At 43.0% G+C, this 22,036-nt stretch overlaps 1 protein-coding gene across 1 annotated transcript in view; it reads right to left on the bottom strand.

Annotated features, from left to right (window-relative positions):
- Positions 1-22,036, bottom strand: part of rsrc1 (arginine/serine-rich coiled-coil 1) — a 191,930-nt gene that overhangs the window by 141,725 nt on the left and 28,169 nt on the right. The window contains 1 exon segment of the mRNA NM_001140733.1: positions 17,968-18,156. Coding sequence (NP_001134205.1) covers positions 17,968-18,156 — 189 coding nt within the window.

Here is a 22,036-nt window from a genome sequence, read left to right as displayed (position 1 = left end):
CATGAGTGTGTGTGTGTGCCCTCCTTTAACTAGTACTAATGGCTAAAGAGATTACAGAGCATGCTAAGTGGATTGTCACAGTTCTCCATCACAAACTCAGGGTGTCTCTCCTGTGATTAGTGGTGGCCAGGCCTCTACAGCACACAAAGAGAGCTTGTGTTAGGCCTGCCACAGCCACTTCAGGCCCCAGCAGCTAATACTGTATATCTCCCACAATTAGTCTACATCAGCAGAAAGACATAAGACTGACTCAAGCCTTATTTTTCTCTTTCTCCAGCCCTGTCCTTTTCGGGCCCTCTCTCTCTCTCTCTCCATTCTTTCCTTTCTCTCTCCCTCACTCTCTAGATCTGTGAGTTTCCCCTCCAGATTTGGGCTCCCCAGGTTAAGAGGAGAGCCTGGGTAAGACAGGTTTCCCTCCAGGGGACAGAGGGGAGACAGGACAGATAAACATGTCAACGTCTTCAGGGGAAATGACATCAACCTAATCGCTCTGGCCTTCATCACCAATCACTCTCCCTCTCACCTCTCCTCACAGACAGAGGGCGGGAGAGAGACAGACCTAATAATAACAATATCTAATAATACAATAAGAAGCCTTAGCAGCACGGTTGACTGAAAAATACAGACAAACAGAGACAAAGTTTTCCATTTATAATTTTTTCAGCTTTGTGGCTAAACCTCTGTTTTTAAAACTGATCTTAACTTCAGTTACTTTTTTCAACTTTACGTTTATCTCGGCCCATGTCATGCATTACATGCATGAATCTGGAATGTATTATGTTATATTATCTTACAGGTTTTTCTCGATTGTTTGAACACTTTTCTCAAAACAGGGATAACTTTAGCAACAACCAAAAAAAAATCTAAAAGCTCCAATAAGTTGCTAGTTGTCATCCAATGTGACGCAAAAGTAACAATAGTGCGCCTCTAGCCTGCTTGAGAGCCGCTGTATTCATTGTTTTTAATTTTCCCTGTCGGGTTGGATTTTCCCGCCTAATTTTGTGCTGCATGAAGTGAGGAAGCGGTGCCACAGCTCAGGGATATTCTAACGGGTAGCCGTATGAAAGCTAACCAGCTTGGCTAGTGACAGACGACCTGACCAAGCAGCAGCTACTCCTCCATCTAAGGCAAAAAAAACAGAAAACTTTGGAGAGCAGACAGGTGAAAAGAGAAAGCGCTACAGCCCGGGTCAAGATGAGAGTAAACCGAGAATTTGCGTTCACACAGTGGAGAAAACTTGCGTGGGGAGTTGAAGAGATTGAAACCGAGCCAGAGTTAGCATTTTTTCTGCTGAAAAGACATAGCTAGCTTGGTAATATATCTTGCTAGATAAAGTCAAATGCTGTTTTTGCTATTTAGTTGTAAATATGTATGCGACTATTATATTTTGGATTATTTGTTTTGATTGTTTTCATGCCATGCATCCAATAGTTCGTATTATCTGGCTAGCTAACGTTAGCTAGTGTAGCTTGTTAGATGGGGCGGCAGGTAGCCTAGTGGTTAGAGCGTTGGGCCAGTAACCAAAAGGCTGGTGGATTAAATCCCCGAGCTGACAAGGTAAAAATCTGTTGTTCTGCCCCTGAACAAGGCAATTAACCCACTGTTCCTAGACCGTCATTGTAAATAAGAAGTTGTTCTTAACTGACTTGTTTAGTTAAATAAAAAATGTAATATAAATAAGATGACTGCGACATTGGTTTGTTTCATTTTAATATAAAATGTTGCTTCACTAGTTAGTCGTAACTAGCTAACTTATGTGTATAACGTTACTTGGCCTTGTGTTATATTTCTTATGTCTGAAAGCCATGCTGATATTGGCTAGCTAGCTACTGCACTCCACACTAGTCTACTGGCACGGAATAGTCATGATCATAAAGCCCAGCTCAGATACATAGGATGAGACATCATGTAACGGTTTGTTTGATCTGAACAGTCTAGTTTTAGAATGTCATGTTGTTGGCTGGAGTTTCCAAGATTCAACATGTCAAATCTTTAGCCAAAGTCTTGCGACGAGACTGATCCATTTAGCCAATCAAAGGACAGTGCCTGTGTTCAGCCAAGCCGCTATTTAGCTAGCCAAGCAGCGCGCTAGCTAGCTATTTTGCTGCATATAGCTAGCCTAGCTTGCTGATAATTATCTGACAAGTCTGTTTCTGGTGCATGTATTTCATGACACTTGTTTGCTACAATGCCTGGCAAGCCTGTGTTTCCAGCCCACCATTATCAAGTATTGGAGCATAATCAGACTGATAAGCACATGTCAATGCCATCATTGTATTTCCTCTCACTGGCCAAGAACAATTGTTTTACCTAAAAATAAACTTGTCATCTTCTAATGCCAGGCATATATATAGCTAACCTGTTAAGGAAAATATACTACCCGGGATTTACTTTGAGTATTGATGACATACTATCCCAATAGATTACCCTACTGCACAGAAATATTATTACTATGTTTTTCCCCATTCAGGCTTTGCCTGAGATGATGGCAGCATTAGCCCAAAAGCTACACATGTATTGAGTATAAGATTGCAGCAAGACATTATGTTGAATGACTGGAAACATTCATTCTGCCTAATCTTCCAATTATCCCCAAAATACTAACTCCCTTCATCCTAAACTGAATGTATTTAACTTGGAAATATAAGACTGATGGTTATCAAAGGCAAATATGTCAGTTGTCAAATGGTTAAATTTTATTCCGATTTTACTATTTTCACTGGTTTTTTTGTGTTTTTTTAAAAAATCTCCCTACAGAGAAAATGAGTTCCTAGTGTCTGGAGTCCAAGTGTTAGATGAGCAACGCGTTGAAGTTGAAGCCTTAGAAAAAAGATTTGAATAGTTTTGTGGATTTACTTTGGGTGTTGTTTTTTACTTCCAACTCTACAGTGATTACACATTTTCCATAAATATGTTCATCTTGGGCATTTCCTGTGAGTGACTACTTTTTCATTTTAAGGGTGACAAAAATTAGCATTTCTGAGGACCATGTGAATGTAGATGAGGCCAAAGACCTAATGTAACAGTGTATAAGTATGAACTGTATTAGTTTAACCAGATACAGTGCCTTTGGAAAGTATTCAGACCCCTTGACTATTTCCGCATATTGTTACGTTACAGCCTTATTCGAAAATGGATTAAAACTAAAAAAATCTATTTACACACAATAACGACAAAGTGAAAACAGTTTGTTGTTTATTGTGTGCAAATTTATTACAAATTAAAACAGAAATACCTTATTTACATAAGTATTCAGACTCAAAGAGACTCGAAATTGAGCTCAGGTTTCAGGGTTGTCGTAAGGATTGGACCAAGGTGCAGCGGGAAAGTGTATACTCATCTTCTTTATTAAATCAAAAGAAGGAAAAACAAACAAATCACGTATACAAAACAACGAATGCCACTAAACAGTCCTGTCAGGTGCACAGACACAAAACAGGAAACAACTACCCACAAACCACCATAGCACAAACACCCCTATACATAGGACCTTCAATCAGAGGCAACGAGGAACAGCTGCCTCCAATTGAAGGTCAATCAACAAACCCTAAACATAGAAGTAGAAAAACTAGACTGAACATAGAAAAACACTAACCTAGAACATAGACCAAAAACCCCGGAACACTCTAAACAAACACCCCTCTTACATAATAACATAGCCCAACAAACCCCGAAACACTCTAAACAAACACCCCCTGCCACGTCCTGACCAAACTACAATAACAAATAACCCCTTTACTGGTCAGGACGTGACATCAGGTGCATCCTGTTTCCCTTGATCATCCTTGAGATATTTCTACAACTTCATTGGAGGCCACCTGTGGTTAACTCAATTGATTGGACATGATTTGGAAAGGCAGACACCTGTCTATATAATGTACCACATTGGACAGTGCATGTCAGTGCAAAAACCAAGCCATGAGGTCGAAGGAATTGTCCGTAGAGCTCCGAGAGAGGATTGTCACAGGCACAAATCTGGGGAATGTCTGCAGCATTGAAGGTCCCCCAAAACACAGTGCCCTCCATCATTCTTAAATGGAAGAAGTTTGTAAACACCAAGACTCTTCTTAGAGCTCGCAGCCCAGTCAAACTGTGCAATCGGGGGAGAAGGGCCTTGGTCAGGGAGGTGACCAAGAAACCGATGGTCACTCTGACAGAGCTCCAGAGTTCCTCTGTAGATATGGGAGAACCTTCCAGAAGGACAACCATCTCTGCAGCACTCCACCAATCAGGCCTTTATGGTAGAGTGGCCAGACGGAAGCCATTCCTCAGTAAAAGCCACATTGAAAGCCCACTTGGAGTTTGCCAAAAGGCACCTTAGGATCAAATACTAAAGCAGGAAGAATTTCACTAAAAGTTGTTGAAAACTCAATTTGATACTATTTGGAATTGTTGTTATTGAGTAAATACATGCACACACTTAGGAACATTTATCCTGTGGCATGAAACATTACAGGTACTCTCTCTCTTGTGCACTTATCTTGTGTAAACCAGTCAGCCTGCTAGTTAGTTAGCCGTTTGCGTTGTGTTGCATGGCTAACGTGTTCAGGCATGGCTCTCCACACAGACAACAGAGAACTGGGCTGTATGGATGGAACTACAAAGCTCGTTTTCTTTTCCGTCTGTTTAGCAGTTTTGAGTTTTAATGTGAGCGGAGGTGGGTTTGTGAAGCTAAGGGTGTGTTTTGAGGAGTCTTGCCTCATTATTTGTGGGGGGGGAAAGCAGCTAAATTACAGTTACAGCAGCAGCAGCAGTATTGCCACAGGGCAGCATCGTCAACAGAACAACGCACGCTCGCTCCTCTGTGTACGAGTCTGGAGGGGAGACCCCCCCCCCCCTCCCTTGATGTGTGTGTGAGTGCGTATGTGTGTGTGTTCCTGACCAGTCTACCGCTATGCCCATCTGCAGGCGGAGTTCACTTCCAAACCTCCTCCCCCTCTCGGGAGCCTCAATGGAGAGCCACCACGCCCACCTGGAGGAACGGGATGTACCCCCCCTTTCTCCCATCTCCCTCCAATCCCACTCCCCTCCACTGCGTCCGGATCGCTGCCGGCCCCAGTGCTTTGGTGCCCCCCCCAACCCCCGCCACACTTACACATTGATTTCATTCAATCAAACCCTCAGCACCACGTTTGAAGTTTTCCTCTCTCCCTGGCCTACCCAGACACAGCCTAGAGTCCTACAAAACAGCCCAACTAACACACACACACACACACAGACTGCCAAAGGTTCCCCAGACCGATCCACTCACAGACACAATCACAACAACACCATCCATGGCTGGAGGACAGGGCTCTGTACTGCAACGCAGGCCAAACACACACACGCTGCTGGCTCTGTGTGTATTACCAGCACTAATGAGCTGATAGATGTTGAACTGATGAGTGGAGAGCAAATGTTTAAGGGCCACATCTCTCTTACGCATAGCTAGGCCTAGTTTGAATGTTTTGATACACCTACTGGAAAGCTCTTTTGTCTACACCCATTCATCATTGTTCCCACCCTCTTAAGCCTTAGCCCCACCCATCTCTTTAAGGACTCACATGTGAGGTCATGTGCTAAACATTGAGTAGTGTAGTAAAGATTAAGACTAAAAGTGATAAAAGTAGTAGCCTACAATAAGGAAACATTCCAGGTAAACAGTGTCCAGATAAAAATATTTCATAAATATTAGACGACGCGTACCCAGACACACTTGTCTAAATTGACGGGTCATGTGAAAGAAATGCAATAACCCCCAGCCACATCTTGCTAAGTAGATGGGTCTCTACAGAATGTGTAAACAGTACAGCGAAATGGTTACTTGCATAGTAGCAATATTTTTTTTTATTTCACCTTTATTTAACCAGGTAGGCAAGTTGAGAACAAGTTCTCATTTACAATTGCGACCTGGCCAAGATAAAGCAAAGCAGTTTGACACATACAACAACACAGAGTCACACATGGAGTAAAACAAACCTACAGTCAATAATATAGTAGAAAAATAAGTCTATATACAAAGTGAGCAAATGAGGTGAGATAAGGGAGGTAAAGGCAAAAATGGCCATGGTGGCGAAGTAAATACAATATAGCAAGTAAAACACTGGAATGGTAGATTTGCAGTGGAAGAAAGTGCAAAGTAGAAATAGAAATAATGGGGTACAAAGGAGCAAAATAAATAAATAAATACAGTAGGGGAAGAGGGCGTTGTTTGGGCTAAATTATAGATGGGCTATGTACAGGTGCAGTGATCTGTGAGCTGCTCTGACAGCTGGTGCTTAAAGCTAGTGAGGGAGATAAGTGTTTCCAGTTTCAGAGATTTTTGTAGTTCGTTCCAGTCATTGGCAGCAGAGAACTGGAAGGAGAGGCGGCCGAAGGAGGAATTGGCTTTAGGGGTGACCAGAGAGATATACCTGCTGGAGTGCGTGCTACAGTTGGGTGCTGCTATGGTGACCAGCGAGCTGACATAAGGGGGAACTTTACCTAGCAGGGTCTTGTAGATGACCTGGGGCCAGTGGGTTTGGCGACGAGTATGAAGCGAGGGCCAGCCAACGAGAGCGTACAGGTCGCAGTGGTGGGTAGTATATGGGTCTTTGGTGACAAAACAGATGGCACTGTGATAGACTGCATCCAATTTATTGAGTAGGGTATTGGAGGCTATTTTGTAAATGACGTCGCCGAAGTCGAGGATCGGTAGGATGGTCAGTTTTACGAGGGTATGTTTGGCAGCATAAGTGAAAGATGCTTTGTTGTGAAATAGGAAGCCAATTCTAGATTTAATTTTGGACTGGAGATGTTTGATGTGAGTCTGGAAGGAGAGTTTACAGTCTAACCAGACACCTAGGTATTTGTAGTTGTCCACATATTCTAAGTCAGAACCGTCCAGAGTAGTGATGCTGGACAAGCAGGCAGGTGCAGGCAGCGATCGGTTGAAGAGCATGCATTTAGTTTTACTTGTATTTAAGAGCAGTTGGAGGCCACGGAAGGAGAGTTGTATGGCACTGAAGCTCGTCTGGAGGGTAGTTAACACAGTGTCCAAAGAAGGGCCAGAAGTATACAGAATGGTGTCGTCTGCGTAGAGGTGGATCAGAGACTCACCAGCAGCAAGAGCGACATCATTGATGTATCCAGGGAAAAGAGTTGGCCCAAGAATTGAACCCTGTTGCACCCCCATAGAGACTGCCAGAGGCCCGGACAACAGGCCCTCCGATTTGACACACTGAACTCTATCAGAGAAGTAGTTGGTGAACCAGGCGAGGCAATCATTTGAGAAACCAAGGCTATTGAGTCTGCCGATGAGGATGTGGTGATTGACAGAGTCGAAAGCCTTGGCCAGGTCAATGAATACGGCAGCACAGTATTGTTTCTTATCGATGGCGGTTAAGATATCGTTTAGGACCTTGAGCGTGGCTGAGGTGCACCCATGACCAGCTCTGAAACCAGATTGCATAGCGGAGAAGTTGCGGTGGGATTCGAAACGGTCTGTAATCTGTTTGTTGACTTGGCTTTCGAAGACTTTAGAAAGGCAGGGTAGGATAGATATAGGTTTGTAGCAGTTTGGGTCAAGAGTGCCCCCCCCTTCGAAGAGGGGGATGACCGCAGCTGCTTTCCAATCTTTGGGAATCTCAGACGACACAAAAGAGAGGTTGAACAGGCTAGTAATAGGGGTTGCAACAATTTCGGCAGATAATTTTAGAACGAAAGGGTCCAGATTGTCTAGCCCGGCTGATTTGTAGGGGTCCAGATTTTGCAGCTCTTTAAGAACATCAGCTGACTGGATTTGGGAGAAGGAGAAATGGGGAAGGCTTGGGCGAGTTGCTGTGGGGGGTGCAGTGCTGTTGACCGGGGTAGGGGTAGCCAGGTGGAAAGCATGGCCAGCCGTAGAAAAATGCTTATTGAAATTCTCAATTGATTGAAATTCTCAATTCTCAGTGTTGAGGATCAGCGGAGTGGAGATGTTGTTTCCTACATTAGCCACCTGGGGGCGGCCCGTCAGGAAGTCCAGGACCCAGTTGCACAGGGCGGGGTCAAGACTCAAGCTTAATGATGAATTTGGAGGGTACTATGGTTTTGAATACTGAGCTGTAGTCAGTGAACAGCATTTTTACATTGGTATTCCTCTTGTCCAGATGGGATAGGGTAGTGTGCAGTGTGATGGCGATTGCATCATCTGTGGACCTATTCGGGCGGTAAGCAAATTGGAGTGGGTCTAGGGTGACAGTTAAGGTGGAGGTGATATGATCCTTGACTAGTCTCTCAAAGCACTTCATGATGAAAGAAGTGAGTGCTACGGGGCAATAGTCATTTAGTTCAGTTACCTTGGCTTTCTTGAGAACAAGAACAATGGTGGCCATCTTGAAGCATGTGGGGACAGCAGACTGGGATGGGGATTGATTGAATATGTCCGTAAACACACCAGCCAGCTGGTCTGCGCATGCTCTGAGGATGCGGCTAGGGATGCCGTCTGGGCCGGCAGCCTTGCGAGGGTTAACACATTTAAATGTAACGCTAGCTTGCGCTTGTCGGCTGTACCTGCGCCAAAACTCCAGTATTTTTCATGCTTGTTTTCCATCTTCTTTTTAAATAGTAAGCCAACATGTTTTCAGCACTTTTATTTCCCTGACTGATCAAAACTTGTTTTCTCATACTCTGTCTCTCTCCAGCAGACATAAAGTGAGCAATATGTTTGGAACATCAAATTTCAATAAAATCACAGTATAGAAGCGATTCATGAGAATCGCAACACATATTGTATCGGCACCTAAGTATCATGATACTATCATATCATGATGTCCCTGGCAGTTCCCAGCCCTTCAAACAGCACCAATGCACCTAATGTCAAGCCATTTAGCCCAAAGTCAACATCTGGGGCTCATATCTGATTTAGGATCAGTTTTACCTTTTCAATCACAATGAATATCATTACATGGACAGGGTGGACCTGATCCTAGATCAGCACTCTGGAGACCTATACACCCCATTGGCCCCATTTATAACCGCTGCGTAAATTTCACACTTAATATCTGCGTTCTGAAAAGAATACGTACAAGTCGTGGCCAAAAATATTGACACCGTTGCACATTTCTCAATTAACTCACAATATTCCCTAACATTAAGAATAAATTATCCAAAGTATTTAGTCTCCACAATTCTTTATTTCACTGTTAATATTACAGAACCTTTGTTTTTGATTCAGAACTTAATATATCCATTTAAATGCCACTGACAAAATTATTGACACGCTAGACTTAATATTTGGTAGCACAGCCTTTGGACAAAATAACTGCAATCAAGCGCTTCCTATAGCCATCGATGAGTTTCCTGCACCTCCATACAGGCAGTTTGGCCCACTCCTCTTGTGCAAACTGCTCCAGTTCTCCCAGTTTTGAAGGGTGCCTGCTCCCAGCTGCTGTTTTCAGATTGCTCCACAAAGATCTGGACTCATTGCTGGCCACTTCAGAACATATAACCCCCTTTCCTTGAGTTGGTGACGGATGGTGCGAGTTGAAACTGTCATACCTTGTGTCTGAGGCCAGCTTGAATCTGTGTGGCAGTTGATCAAGGTGCTTTCTCCACCATTTATAACAGAAGTACAGTCGTGGTAAAAAATATTCAAATAATGCACCACACCATTTCTTCCAGAAAACTGTTGAAATAAATATTTTGGTATCCACATACAGTACCAGTCAAAAGTGTGGACACACCTAGTCATTCAAGGGCTTTTCTTTATTTTTACTATTTTCTACATTGAAGGAAAATCAGCCAACAAGTGCTTGGGATATGTGGGAACTCCTTCAAGACTGTTGGAAAGCATTCCAGGTGAAGCTGGTTGAGAGAATGCCAAGAGCTTGCAATGCTGTCGTCAAGGCAAAGGGTGGCTACTTTGAAGAATCTCAAATATAAAATATTTTTTTGATTTGTTTAACACTTCCTGTGTTACTACATGATTCCATATGTGTTATTTCATAGTTTTGATGTCTTCACTATTATTCTATAATGCAGAAAACAGTAAAAATAAGGAAAACCCTGGAATGAGTAGGTGTGTCCAAACTTTTGACTGGTAATTTACGTACAGTGAAATCATAAAGTATTTAGACCCCTTGACTTTTTCCACATTGTTACATTGCAGCCTTATTATAAAATGGATTAAATCGTTTTTTCCCCTCATCAATCTATACACAATACCCCAAAATGACAAAGCAAAAAACACAAAAAAATGGTATTTTTGCAAATGTATTAAAAAGAAAAAAAATGAAATATTACATTAACATAAGTATTCAAACCCTTTACTCAGTAATTTGTTGAAGCAACTCGAGTATTCTTGGGTTTTACGCTACAAGCTTGGCACACCAGCTGTATTTGGGGAGTTTCTCCAATTCTTCTTTGCAGATCCCCTCAAGCTCTGTCAGGCTGGTGGTCTTGGTGGCTCCAAATTTCTTCCATTTAAGAATGATGGAAGCCCCTGTGTTCTTGCGGCCCTTCAATGCTGATGACATTTATTGGTACCCTTCCCCAGATCTATGCCTCGACACAAGCCTGTCTCGGAGCTCAACAGACAATTCCTTCGACCTCGTGGCTTGGTTTCTGCTCTGACATGCACTGTACACTGTGGGACCTTATATAGACAGGTGTGTGCCTTTCCAAATAATGTCCAATCAATTGAATTTACCACAGGTGGACTCCAATCAAGTTGTAGAAACATCAAGGATGATCAATGGAAACAGGATGCACCGGAGCTCAATTTCGAGCCTCATAGCAAAGGGTCTGAATACTTATGTAAATAAGGTAAATGTTAGCTTATTCCACAATGAAATCCTAAAATGGCCTGGACAATATTATTGGCATCTTCTAGAAGTAGTTAGAAATAATTAGATTTCAAGCAGGTGATTCTCCTTTACTATTGAACTCCTCTCCCTGTGAGTTGCAGGTGCCTGCAATATAGAAATCACTCATTAAACCAGTTTGAATAGAGAAAAGGACACATTATCCTGTTTTGTGTCACTGTGTTTACCGCAATGAGCATGGAGAAAAGAAAACCAGAGAATTATCTGAGGAGGTCAGACACACGACGATTGTAGCCAAGCATGGACAATCTCAAGGCTACAAGTCCATCTCCAGAGACCTTGATGTTCCTGTTTCCACCGTACGTAATGTTGTCAAGAAGTTTAAAGCCAATGCCACTGTAGCAAACCTCCTTGGACATGGCCCAAATCAGAAAACTTGATGGAAGATTGCAACGACAGAAAGCACCTCGATCAACTGCCACACAGATTCAAGCTGACATTCAAACAAAAGGTACGACAGTTTCAACTCGCACCATCCGTCCCGACTCAATGAAAGAGGGTTAAATCAAATCAAATTTGATTGGTCACATGGTATATATTGGTTATATGGTCGGAGACCCAGCAGGACACCACTGCTGAGAGAGAGACATAAGAACGCCCGACAGCAATTTGCCAAAAACACACCTGAACATGCCAAAATCCTTCTGCGATAATGTGCTGTGGACAGCTGAGACCAAATTATAGCTTTTTGGTAAAGCACACCATCTTTATGTTACCAGAAAACAAAATGAAGCCTTCAAATAAAATAACACCTTTGGGGTTTCTTTGCTACCTCTGGCACTGGGTGCCTTGAATGTGTGCATGGCATCATGAAATAAGGAGAATACCAGGGCATTTTGGAGCAAAATGTCGGACCTAGTGTCAGAAAGCTGGGTCTCGTCGAAGGTCATGGGTCTTCCAGCAGGACAATGACCCCAACCACACTTCAAAAACCACCCAGGAATGGTTCAAGACAAAACGCTGGACTGTTCTGAATTGGCCAGCAATGAGCCCAGATCTAAATCGCATTGAAACTTTGTGGTGAGACCTGAAAACAGCAGTTGGGAGAAGGCACCCTTCAAAACTGGGAGAACTGGAGTAGTTTGCACAAGAGGAGAGGGCCAAACTGCCAGTACAGAGGTGCAGGAAACTCATTGATGGAGAAATTTTGACTAAAGGCTGTGCTACCAAATATTAAGTCTAGGGGGTTAATAATTTTGTCAATGCCATTTCTGCTAATTTTCTGATTTAAATGGATATATTAAGTTCTGAATCAAAAACAAAGGTTCTGTAATATTAACAGTGAAATAAATGGTTGAGACCAAATACTTCGGTCAATTTCAACTTATTTGTTGGGAAAATTGTGAGTTACTAGAAAAAAGTCCAAGGGTGACAATATTTTTGTAAAAGATTTGACAGTATGGGTATAGGCTACAGTATTGCTGTGCAATAGGAGCATGACATCATACGCTCCGAGCCTATATCGAGCCAAGGCAGGAGATAGAAACAATCTATTGATAAACCAAATATTGAACAATAATTAGTATTTTGCATATAAGTGTGGGCTTTAGTATTTTACTTTAAAATTGTTTTGAACATATCAATCAAGTGGTTGGCACTCGCTAAAGGAAAAAAGTTGGAAAAGGTCACTGTAAAATATTAAAGGCCCCATGCAGTCAAAAACGTGATTATCTGTACTTTACATATACAGTTGAAGTCGGAAGTTTACATACACTCAGGTTGGAGTCATTAAAAACCTGTTTGTCAACCACTCCACAAATTTCTTGTTAACAAACTATAGTTTTGACAAGTTGGTTAGGATATCTACTTTGTGCATGACACAAGTCATTTGTCCAACAATTGTTTACAGACAGATTATTTCACTTAAAATTCACTGTATCACAATTCCAGTGGGTCAGAAGTTTACATACACTAAGTTGACTGTTCCTTTTAATAGCTTGGAAAATTCCAGAAAATGATGTTATGGCTAATTGACGTAATGTGAGTCAATTGGAGGTGTACCTGTGGATGTATTTTAAGGCCTACCTTCCAACTCAATGCCTCTTTGCTTGACATCATGGGAAAAGCAAAAGAAATCAGCCAAGAAATCAGACCTACACAAGTCAGGTTCATCCTTGGGAGAAATGTCCAAACACCTGAAGGTACCACATTCATCTGTACAAACAATAGTACGCAAGTATAAACACCATCGGACCACGCAGCCGTCATACCACTCAGGAAGGAGACCCCGTCTGTCTCCTAGAGATGAACGTACTTTGTTGCGAAAAGTGCAAATCAATCCCAGAACAACAGCAAAGGACCTTGTGAAGATGCTGGGGGAAACAGGTACAAAATAATTTATATCCACAGTAAAACGAGTCCTATATCGACATAGCCTGAAAGGCCGCTCAGCAAGGAAGAAGCCACTGCTCCAAAACCACCATAAAAAAGACAGACTACGGTTTGCAACTGCACATGATGACAAAGATCATACTTTTTGGAGAAATGTCCTCTGGTCAGATGACACAATATAGAACTGTTCGGCCATAATAACCATTGTTATGTTTGGAGGAAAAAGGGGGAGGCTTGCAAGCTGAAGAACACCATCCCAACTGTGAAGCACGAGGGTGGCAGCATCATGTTGTGGGGGTGCTTTGCTGCAGGAAGGACTGGTGCACTTCACAAAATAGATGGCATCATGAGGATGGGAAATTATGTGGATATATTGAAGCAACATCTCAAGACATCAGTAAGGAAGTTAAAGCTTGGTCGCAAATGGGTCTTCCAAATGGACAATGACCCCAAGCATACTTCCAAAGTTGTGGCAAAAAGGCTTAAGGACAACAAAGTCAAGGTATTGGAGTGGCCATCACAAGGCCCTGACCTCAATCCTATAGAACATTTGTGGACAGAACTGACAAAGCGTGTGCAAGTAAGGAGGCCTACAAACCTGACCCAGTTACACCAGCTCTGTCAAGAGGAATGGGCCAAAATTCACCCAACTTATTGTGGGAAGCTTGTAGAAGGCTACCCAAAACATTTGACCCAAGTTAAACAATTTAAAGGCAATGCTACCAAATACTAATTGAGTGTATGTAAACTTCTGACCCACTGGGAATGTGATGAAAGAAATAAAGGCTGAAATAAATCATTCTACTATTATTCTGACATTTCACATTCTTAAAATAAAGTGTTGATCCTAACTGACCTAAGACAGAGACTTTTTACTAGGATTAAATGTCAGGAATTGTGAAAAATTGTGTTTAAATGTATTTGGCTAAGGTGTATGCAAACTTCCAACTTCAACTGTATTTCCACACTATGAGGTTGGAATAATACTGTGAAATTGTGAAAATTATGATAATGCCCTTTTAGTGTAAGAGCTATATGAAAAGACTGCCTGAAATGTAAGACTGTTTTGGTGGGATGGAGTTTAGGACTACCTGGTGACATCATCAGGGGATACATGAGTTAATAGACCAATAAGAATTAGAGTTCCAAACCTCTCTGCCAATAACAGCTAGTTTTCAGTTTCCCCCTCTAGACTCAGACCACCCCCAGACAGTCCTAGCAAAATGTTGCTTGCTGTGAAGCAATTTTGGTTTACTTTTGATAAAAAACAAAGTAAGTACTTAATTATTTGATATCGAGATAAAAACAGCTGCAATGGACCTTTAAAACATTCTGCTCAAACCTCCATAGAAATGTGATCAATAGTTCAAAATAAATGCAATTATTGTCACCATAAAAGGTGAACTGAGAACGTTTTCCTAAAGGAGTTATAATGCTCGTTTACGTGCGCAGTTTTACGACAGGTCTGATTTATAAACGGGTGTTACACAACGGAAGGGTCTAATCCTGAATGCTGACTGGTTAAAACCGCATTCTAGCCTGTGTCTATTCCACAAACTCTATGACGTTAAAATGCCTATTTACTCTGTTCCATCTGACTGTGCAATCCACGGTCTCATCAGTCCAGCCAGGCAAGTTATAAACTTGATCTCCACTGAAAAAAAAAACATCTAGACATTTCCTTCAGACTAACATTTAACTTTCAACAGCGGAGATTTGTATATAAACTTTCCTGTCCGTCTCTCCGACATTTGCAACATTGTTTCAATATTCAAATTCAATCTCCAGCTGTCCCATAGTAATAAACGTCTAGAGGTCCAGACGAGAGACAGGCAGGCAGCAATTGAAAAAAGGTCAAACGAAACGAAGTGCAGCTTGTTTGCAGTCTTTCCAGCTTCAGTTTGAAGTTTTGTGTTAGCTGTGTTGTTGGCTAGCTCTTCTGTACAAGAGTGTCCTGACGAGAGCACATTTTTTATGCCAGGCGAAATCAGGCCTCATTAGCTCATTGTTTTAGATGCGTCCACATAAACGTCACTAGAAAACAGCTTAAACAAATGCAAATGAAGCTACTGTTGTTATTCTGGCTGCACTGTTTGATGTGACTAAGTTAGCAGTAGTTGGCTAGCTAGCAAGCAAGGGATAAGAACGTTGCCAGCAAGCATGGCAATGGAAACACACTAGCCGATTTAGGTAGCAACCCTAGATTTGTGTCAGGACTATATCTTGTGCAAGGATGAAATAGTATGAATAAATTAATCAAAGTAACGTTTTTAATGAAAATATGTCAATCATTATTTAATATGTTGGTAACCCGTTGTATAAAAGTGATAATGCCCCCGAAGCCGATGTTTGGAAACTGAGCTAAATGACTACAGCCCTGTAGCACTCACTTCCGTCACCATGAAGTGCTTTGAGAGACTAGTCAAGGACCATATCACCTCCACCCTACCTGACACCCTAGACCCACTCCAATTTGCTTACCACCCCAATAGGTTCACAGACAACGCAATCCCACTGCACACTGCCCTAACCCATCTGGACAAGAGGAATACCTTTGTAAGAATGCTGTTCATCGACTACAGCTCAGCATTTAACACCATAGTACCCTCTAAACTCGTCATTAAGCTCGAGACCCTGGGTCTCGACCCCGCCCTGTGCAACTGGGTCCTGGACTTCCTGACGGGTTGCCCCCTGGTGGTGAGGGTAGGAAACAACAGTACCACCCCACTGATCCACAATCCTCAGCCCTCTCCTGTACTCCCTGTTCACCCACGACTGCGTGGCCATGCACGCCTCCAACTCAATCATCAAGTTTGCAGACGACACTACAGTGGTAGGCTTGATTACCAACAACGACGAGACGGCCTACAGGGAGGAGGTGAGGGCCCTCGGAGTGTGGTGTCAGGAAAATAACCTCACACTCAATGTCAACAAAACAAAGGAGATGATCGTGGACTTCAGGAAACAGCAGAGGGAGCAGCCCCCTATCTACATCGATGGGACAGTAGTGGAGAAGGTGGAAAGTTTTAAGTTCCTCGGCGTACACATCACGGACAAAATGAAATGGTCCACCCACACAGACAGCGTGGTGAAGAAGGCGCAGCAGCGCCTCTTCAACCTCAGGAGGCTGAAGAAATTCGGCTTGTCACCGAAAACACTCACAAACTTTTACAGATGCACAATCGAGAGCATCCTGTCGGGCTGTATCACCGCCTGGTACGGCAGCTCCTCCACCCACAACCGTAAGGCTCTCCAGTGGGTAGTGAGGTCTGCAAAATGCATCACCGGGTGCAAACTACCTGCCCTCCAGGACCCCTACACCACCCGATGTCACAGAAAGGCCAAAAAGATCATCAAGGACAACAACCACCCGAGCCACTGCCTGTTCACCCCACTATCATCCAGAAGGCGAGGTCAGTACAGGTGCATCAAAGCAGGGACCGAGAAACTGAAAAACAGCTTCTATCTCAAGGCCATCAGACTGTTAAACAGCCATCACTAACTTTGAGTGGCTGCTGCCAACATACTGACTCATCTCTAGCCACTTTAATAATGAAAAATTGATGCCACTTTAAACAATGCCACTTTATATAATGTTTACATACCCTACATTACTCATCTAATATGAATATACTGTACTCTATACCATCTACTGCATCTTGATGTAAGGTATCACTAGCCACTTTAAACAATGCCACTTTATATAATGTTTATATACCCTACATTTCTCATCTCATATGTATATACTGTACTCTATACCATCTACTGCATCTTGCCTATGCCGTTCAGCCATCGCTCATCCATTAATCTTTATGTACATATTCTTATTCATTCCTTTACACTTGTGTGTATAAGGTAGTTGTTGTGAAATTGTTAGATTACTTGTTAGATATTACTGCATGGTCGGAACTAGAAGCACAAGCATTTCGCTACACTCGCATTAACATCTGCTAACTATGTGTATGTGACAAATAACATTTGATTTGGAGGATATATTGCCACAGTTTGCCGGGCCTAACAACACCTGTGCCAATTTATCCTCCAAACTCCGGCTTCTCGGGCATTATCACTTAATTATATAACGGGTGTTATAAATGGTTATGGTTATTCTGGTTATTTTTAGAAATGGCAGATGCAGATATTTAGTTAGAAATTTGCACAACGGTTATAAATGAGGCCCCCGAACGCATGCGTGTGGTCACGGTCTAGATAGCCTAATGGGGCATATGGATATGTTATATTTGGACAGGGTTGCGCCTCCACAGTCCTCTCTCTGCGCGACCCTCTGTGCTCTAGACGGCTAACTGACGAGTCTGAGACACGCGGCACTCAATATGAGAGACAACGACTCCCCACCAATCACATTACCCCGCCCTCCAATCACATTAGGACACAGCGCTTGGGGTCGGGATATGGGTGAATCAAGGTGCTATTCTGGTGGAAAGTAAGGCCCCCTGAGTGAGTTAGGTCCATGGCTGGCTGGCACATATTGCACCTGGGATGTCTGTGTGTGTGTGCGTGCGTGTTGTGTTTGTGTGTGAACATATTGCAACCGGGCCAAGGCAGATCAACAGTAGGGAGATAAAGAGATCAACTATGTTCAGGTGACGCAGGTACACTTAAGGATGCAACATTAACACAGAGAATGTAATATATTCCGAATGAGAGGATACCAGGAGAAAGAGCGAAGGAGTGATGGATGGATGAGGCCCAGCCGAGGTGTCCCTGCTGGATACTCTCATAATATACCTGGGGGGGGGCTGCAATGTCAGAGTGAGTATGCCATGGACTCACAAAAGAACTTTTCACTCACCCTTGTTTGTCGGGTCTCTTGTCTTTGTCCTTGGCTCTGTCCTTGTCTCGGTCCCTGCCATTGTCCCTGTCCTTCTCCTTGTCTTTGTCGCGCCCCTTCCGCCTGCTGTGGTCTCGGCTGTGGCTGCGGCTCTTCTTGCGGCTGGACCGGCCACTGCTCCTGCTACGAGACCGCCTTCGTTCACGAGACCTGGAGAGACGACATAACACATGATCAGAATCGCAAAAATAGCGATAAAAAAAAACTTTTTAATTTCTTAATTTGATTGTTTCACTGTAAAGTACATTATGTTGTGATTTGAAATTCTCCGGTATTCAAACCAGCAACCTTTCGGTTACTGGCCTAACTTCAAGGCTACCCCAGTTAGCATTGGCGCTGACACTATCCAGCATAATTCTGACATGCAACCAAAATCACCCCAAGCAGGGTAATCCATCTCCCGTATGTAATGACTCCCAAAGCCTCTGTAACTTGTAACTCCCAAAGGCTATGCCCTCTGTAACTTGCAATGCCTTGTGTCATGCTTTTCAAATGTTGAAAAGACAAAATGAAAAAGTCATACAAGTCAGAATGTGTGTGTGTGAGAGAGAGAACGAGAGAAAGAACACGAGAGAAAGAGAACGAGAGAGAAAGATAACGAGAGATTGAGAACGAGAGACAGAGACAGAGAGAACGAGAGAGAGAGAGAGAGACAGAGAGAGCGAGAAGAGAGAACTAGGAACTAGTTGCCGGCAGGTAATTTACAGCTTCTGGTTAGGGCAGCAGCCTATTGGGAAACCCGAGTCGGCGTTGATTAGAAACAGACGGTTGGAGATGGGAGACTGGCTGGAGATGGGGGCAATTAGGGAGGGCTTTAGATGGCGGCCATGGCGGCCTTATTGATCCTGACAGTCAGTGGGATGGATCCCTGAACACACACACACACACACACACACACACACAGGGACTAGTATAAGATTTAGTGGGCTACTTATAGAGACAGGCTAGGCTGGCTGGGCCGGCCTGCAGAGCCACCGCTTTCTGTCACCGCCTCTCTCACACACACCTCCGTGGAGTGGAGAGACTACAGAGAGTGTCTGTTTTTTACGCATTCATACCTCTATTGATTCTCTAAGTCATATTCAATGCGCTGTCAGTCGGAGGCTGATGGGTGTGTGTGTGTGTGTGTGTGTGTGTGTGTGTGTGTGTGTGTGTTTGTGTCTGACTATGACAATGTGAAAAGAAGCCTGTAAAAAAAGAAAAGGAGGAAGCTAAGGTGTTATATTCTATCATATATCATTTTATTGATTTGTCTATAAAAATGGTCAAACCTGCTGTCCGAGAATCATTATTGCTTCCTTCCCTCTTTTGACATAAAACTAATAATAGTTCTGCCATGAAAGTCTGGACAACTGTTGAAAACCGGTCCCCCCAGTTAATATAATCTAATTCATTATGATCTAAAATGCAAAACTGATCCTGGATCAGCACTCCTACTGTGAGATGCTTTATACATACATTATGGACCCTGGAGAGTTCTACAATGTGTTCTAGTGTTGAACAAAGCTGGGTGTCAATGATGAGTAGATGATACATGGAATACTTAAAAAAAATAAAAAATAATAGCTCTTAATACAATACAAATGACATTCAAAATGTCTGCCTAATACTGTGCTTGCACAATGACATGGCCATTTGCAAGGACACAGGTCTTAATAAGTAGCACATTAAACATCCTTCATAAAATAAATATAATATTTTAATCTCATAAAACGCTGCACTGTCATCACTAGTAATGGTGGTAAATCATTTGCCTGGCTACCCAAACTCCTTTATCCGGGCAAACGCTATGCCATGCTCACAGACGTTAGCTTCTTCTCCGCAATGATTCTGGATTGGAGTACACTCCCCGACAACTTCTAGAATGCAAACACATTTTAACCGTTCTGATTGGTCCCAGAAACCAATTGGTTGGGCCAGAGCCAGAACACACGTGGATAAAGCAGCATTTAGAAAAAGTTGTCATTGGCTTTGACACTCTGATTGGTTAGAAATGATCCAATCACCGATGACTTTGTTTTGTACAACGCCCATCATTTTGACAGCACCACAAATGACTTCAATGATGGCCGTCTCAGACTGAAGTATGTAGCAAACATACAGCAGCAGAAGAATTCAGTATGAGTCGTCAGGCAAGTAAATAATATCGATATTCTACGTAACAATACTGCACATGTGCAAGAGGGAGAGAATCACCTGTGGTTTGCAAAGCCTTCTCAGAATTAGAGCTACATGAATACAATACATCGGAGAGTTCTGTCTAAGGTGGTTATATCACCAGAGAACTGGCAAACCACCCAGCCTTAACGTCCTGGGGGAATAAGGATAGGTTTATTACTCGAATCAGCCTCCCGCCTGGAAGATCCTCAGGCCAACCCACAGACTTTGGTGTGTGAAACTGGGTGTGTGGTACGATGACGTATGTGAGACGAGGAATTGGACACTGTCCATTTTCTGTTTTGGTCTGTGTGTGTGCTTGTGCGTGTCCAATAGCTACATATGGAGAAACACAAGTGCAGTTTTATTTTAGCAGCCAAGCAACTTGTGGCAAGCAGATGCAATAAACACAAAATCTGTGGCAGCTTTTCTGAACGGGGGGGGGGGGGGGAGAAGCGGCGGCAGCCACACACTTCTGGGGTCTGTACCAAATTACATTTACTGTAGTTAATAGAGTGAGGCTATGCTGTTAAATGTCAATTTCATTACCAAGCCCTTCCCCTTGGAGAATGATTAGCTTGTTTAAGGCCAGGGGTAAATGTGTTAATGCAAGACACACAGATAAACAGCATCAACCCCTACCCCATGCCAAGGCCCTGCCTATTTTACATTTTATTTGGGTTATTATCTCAGGAGAAAATGGTTCCCCTATGGCCTAAACATATTCTCATTTCTATTAAAAGGGCCTTGCTGTTTTCTCCCCCCCCTCCTATTCGCCTAGCCAATCCATTAAATCGGGCTGCCGCTATTGGCTAGGGCAATTTTCTCAGTGAATTATCAATAAAGTAATTACCAGTGTGTTGGAGCAAGGTTGGGGAGCTTATCGCTGGGTGACCCCCCGCGCTCACCCTGGATATGATCCCTAACCACAACCCATTTGGGTAATTATATCGTCGGGGGTGTGTAGCCTGGATAGTGGTGTCGTCGCCCCGCGTTATCTGTCTGTATTATATTTCGGAGGCTAAACATGTTTTTCATTGAAAATTGGACATTAATGGCAGCCACATGATACCACTAGTGCTGGAAAACAGGCTGAAGTCTCGACTGGAATCCGACCCTGGTCAAATCATTATTCATGCCCCCTCCTCCATGGCCCCCTGCCTCCCCCTCTCCCTCCCCATCCCAGCAGCGACAACAGCCTGGAACTCTCTCTCATCCATCCATCCTCTCTATAGTCTTCCAGTTGGGGACTGCGGCCTGCTACTCCCAGGGGACTACAATCACTACCACTACTAACAATCCATACTCCCTACGTACAGTAGACAAGCGTAAGCATAAATGCTACATCCACAGTGCTATGTGGGTAAATAACATACAGTGCATTCGGAAAGTATTCACACATTTTTCCACATTTTGTTACGTTACAGCCTTTTTCTAAAATGGCTTTTCCTCAATCTACACACAATACCCCATAATGACAAAGCGAAAACAGGTTCAGAAATGTTTGCAAATTTATAAAATAAAAAAAACTTCAACATCTTATTTACATAAGTATTCAGACCCTTTACTATGAGACTCGAAATTGATCTGTTTCCATTGATCATCCTTGAGATATTTCTACAAATTCAATTGATTGGACATGATTTGGAAAGGCACACACAGTGTACAGTGCATGTCAGAGCAAAAACCAAGCTTTGAGGTTGAAGGAATTGTCCGTAGAGCTCCGAGACAGGCTTGTGTCAAGGCACAGATCTGGGGAAGGGTACCAAAAAAGGTCTGCAGCATTAAAGGTCAACAAGAACACAGTGGCCTCCATCATTCTTAAATGGAAGAAGTTTGGAAGTACCAAGACCATTCCTGGAGCTGGCCGTCC

This window comes from Salmo salar, chromosome ssa09 (genome assembly GCF_905237065.1).
Source record: "Salmo salar chromosome ssa09, Ssal_v3.1, whole genome shotgun sequence".
NCBI lineage: Eukaryota > Metazoa > Chordata > Actinopteri > Salmoniformes > Salmonidae > Salmo > Salmo salar.
This window is presented reverse-complemented; position numbering and strand designations above follow the sequence as displayed.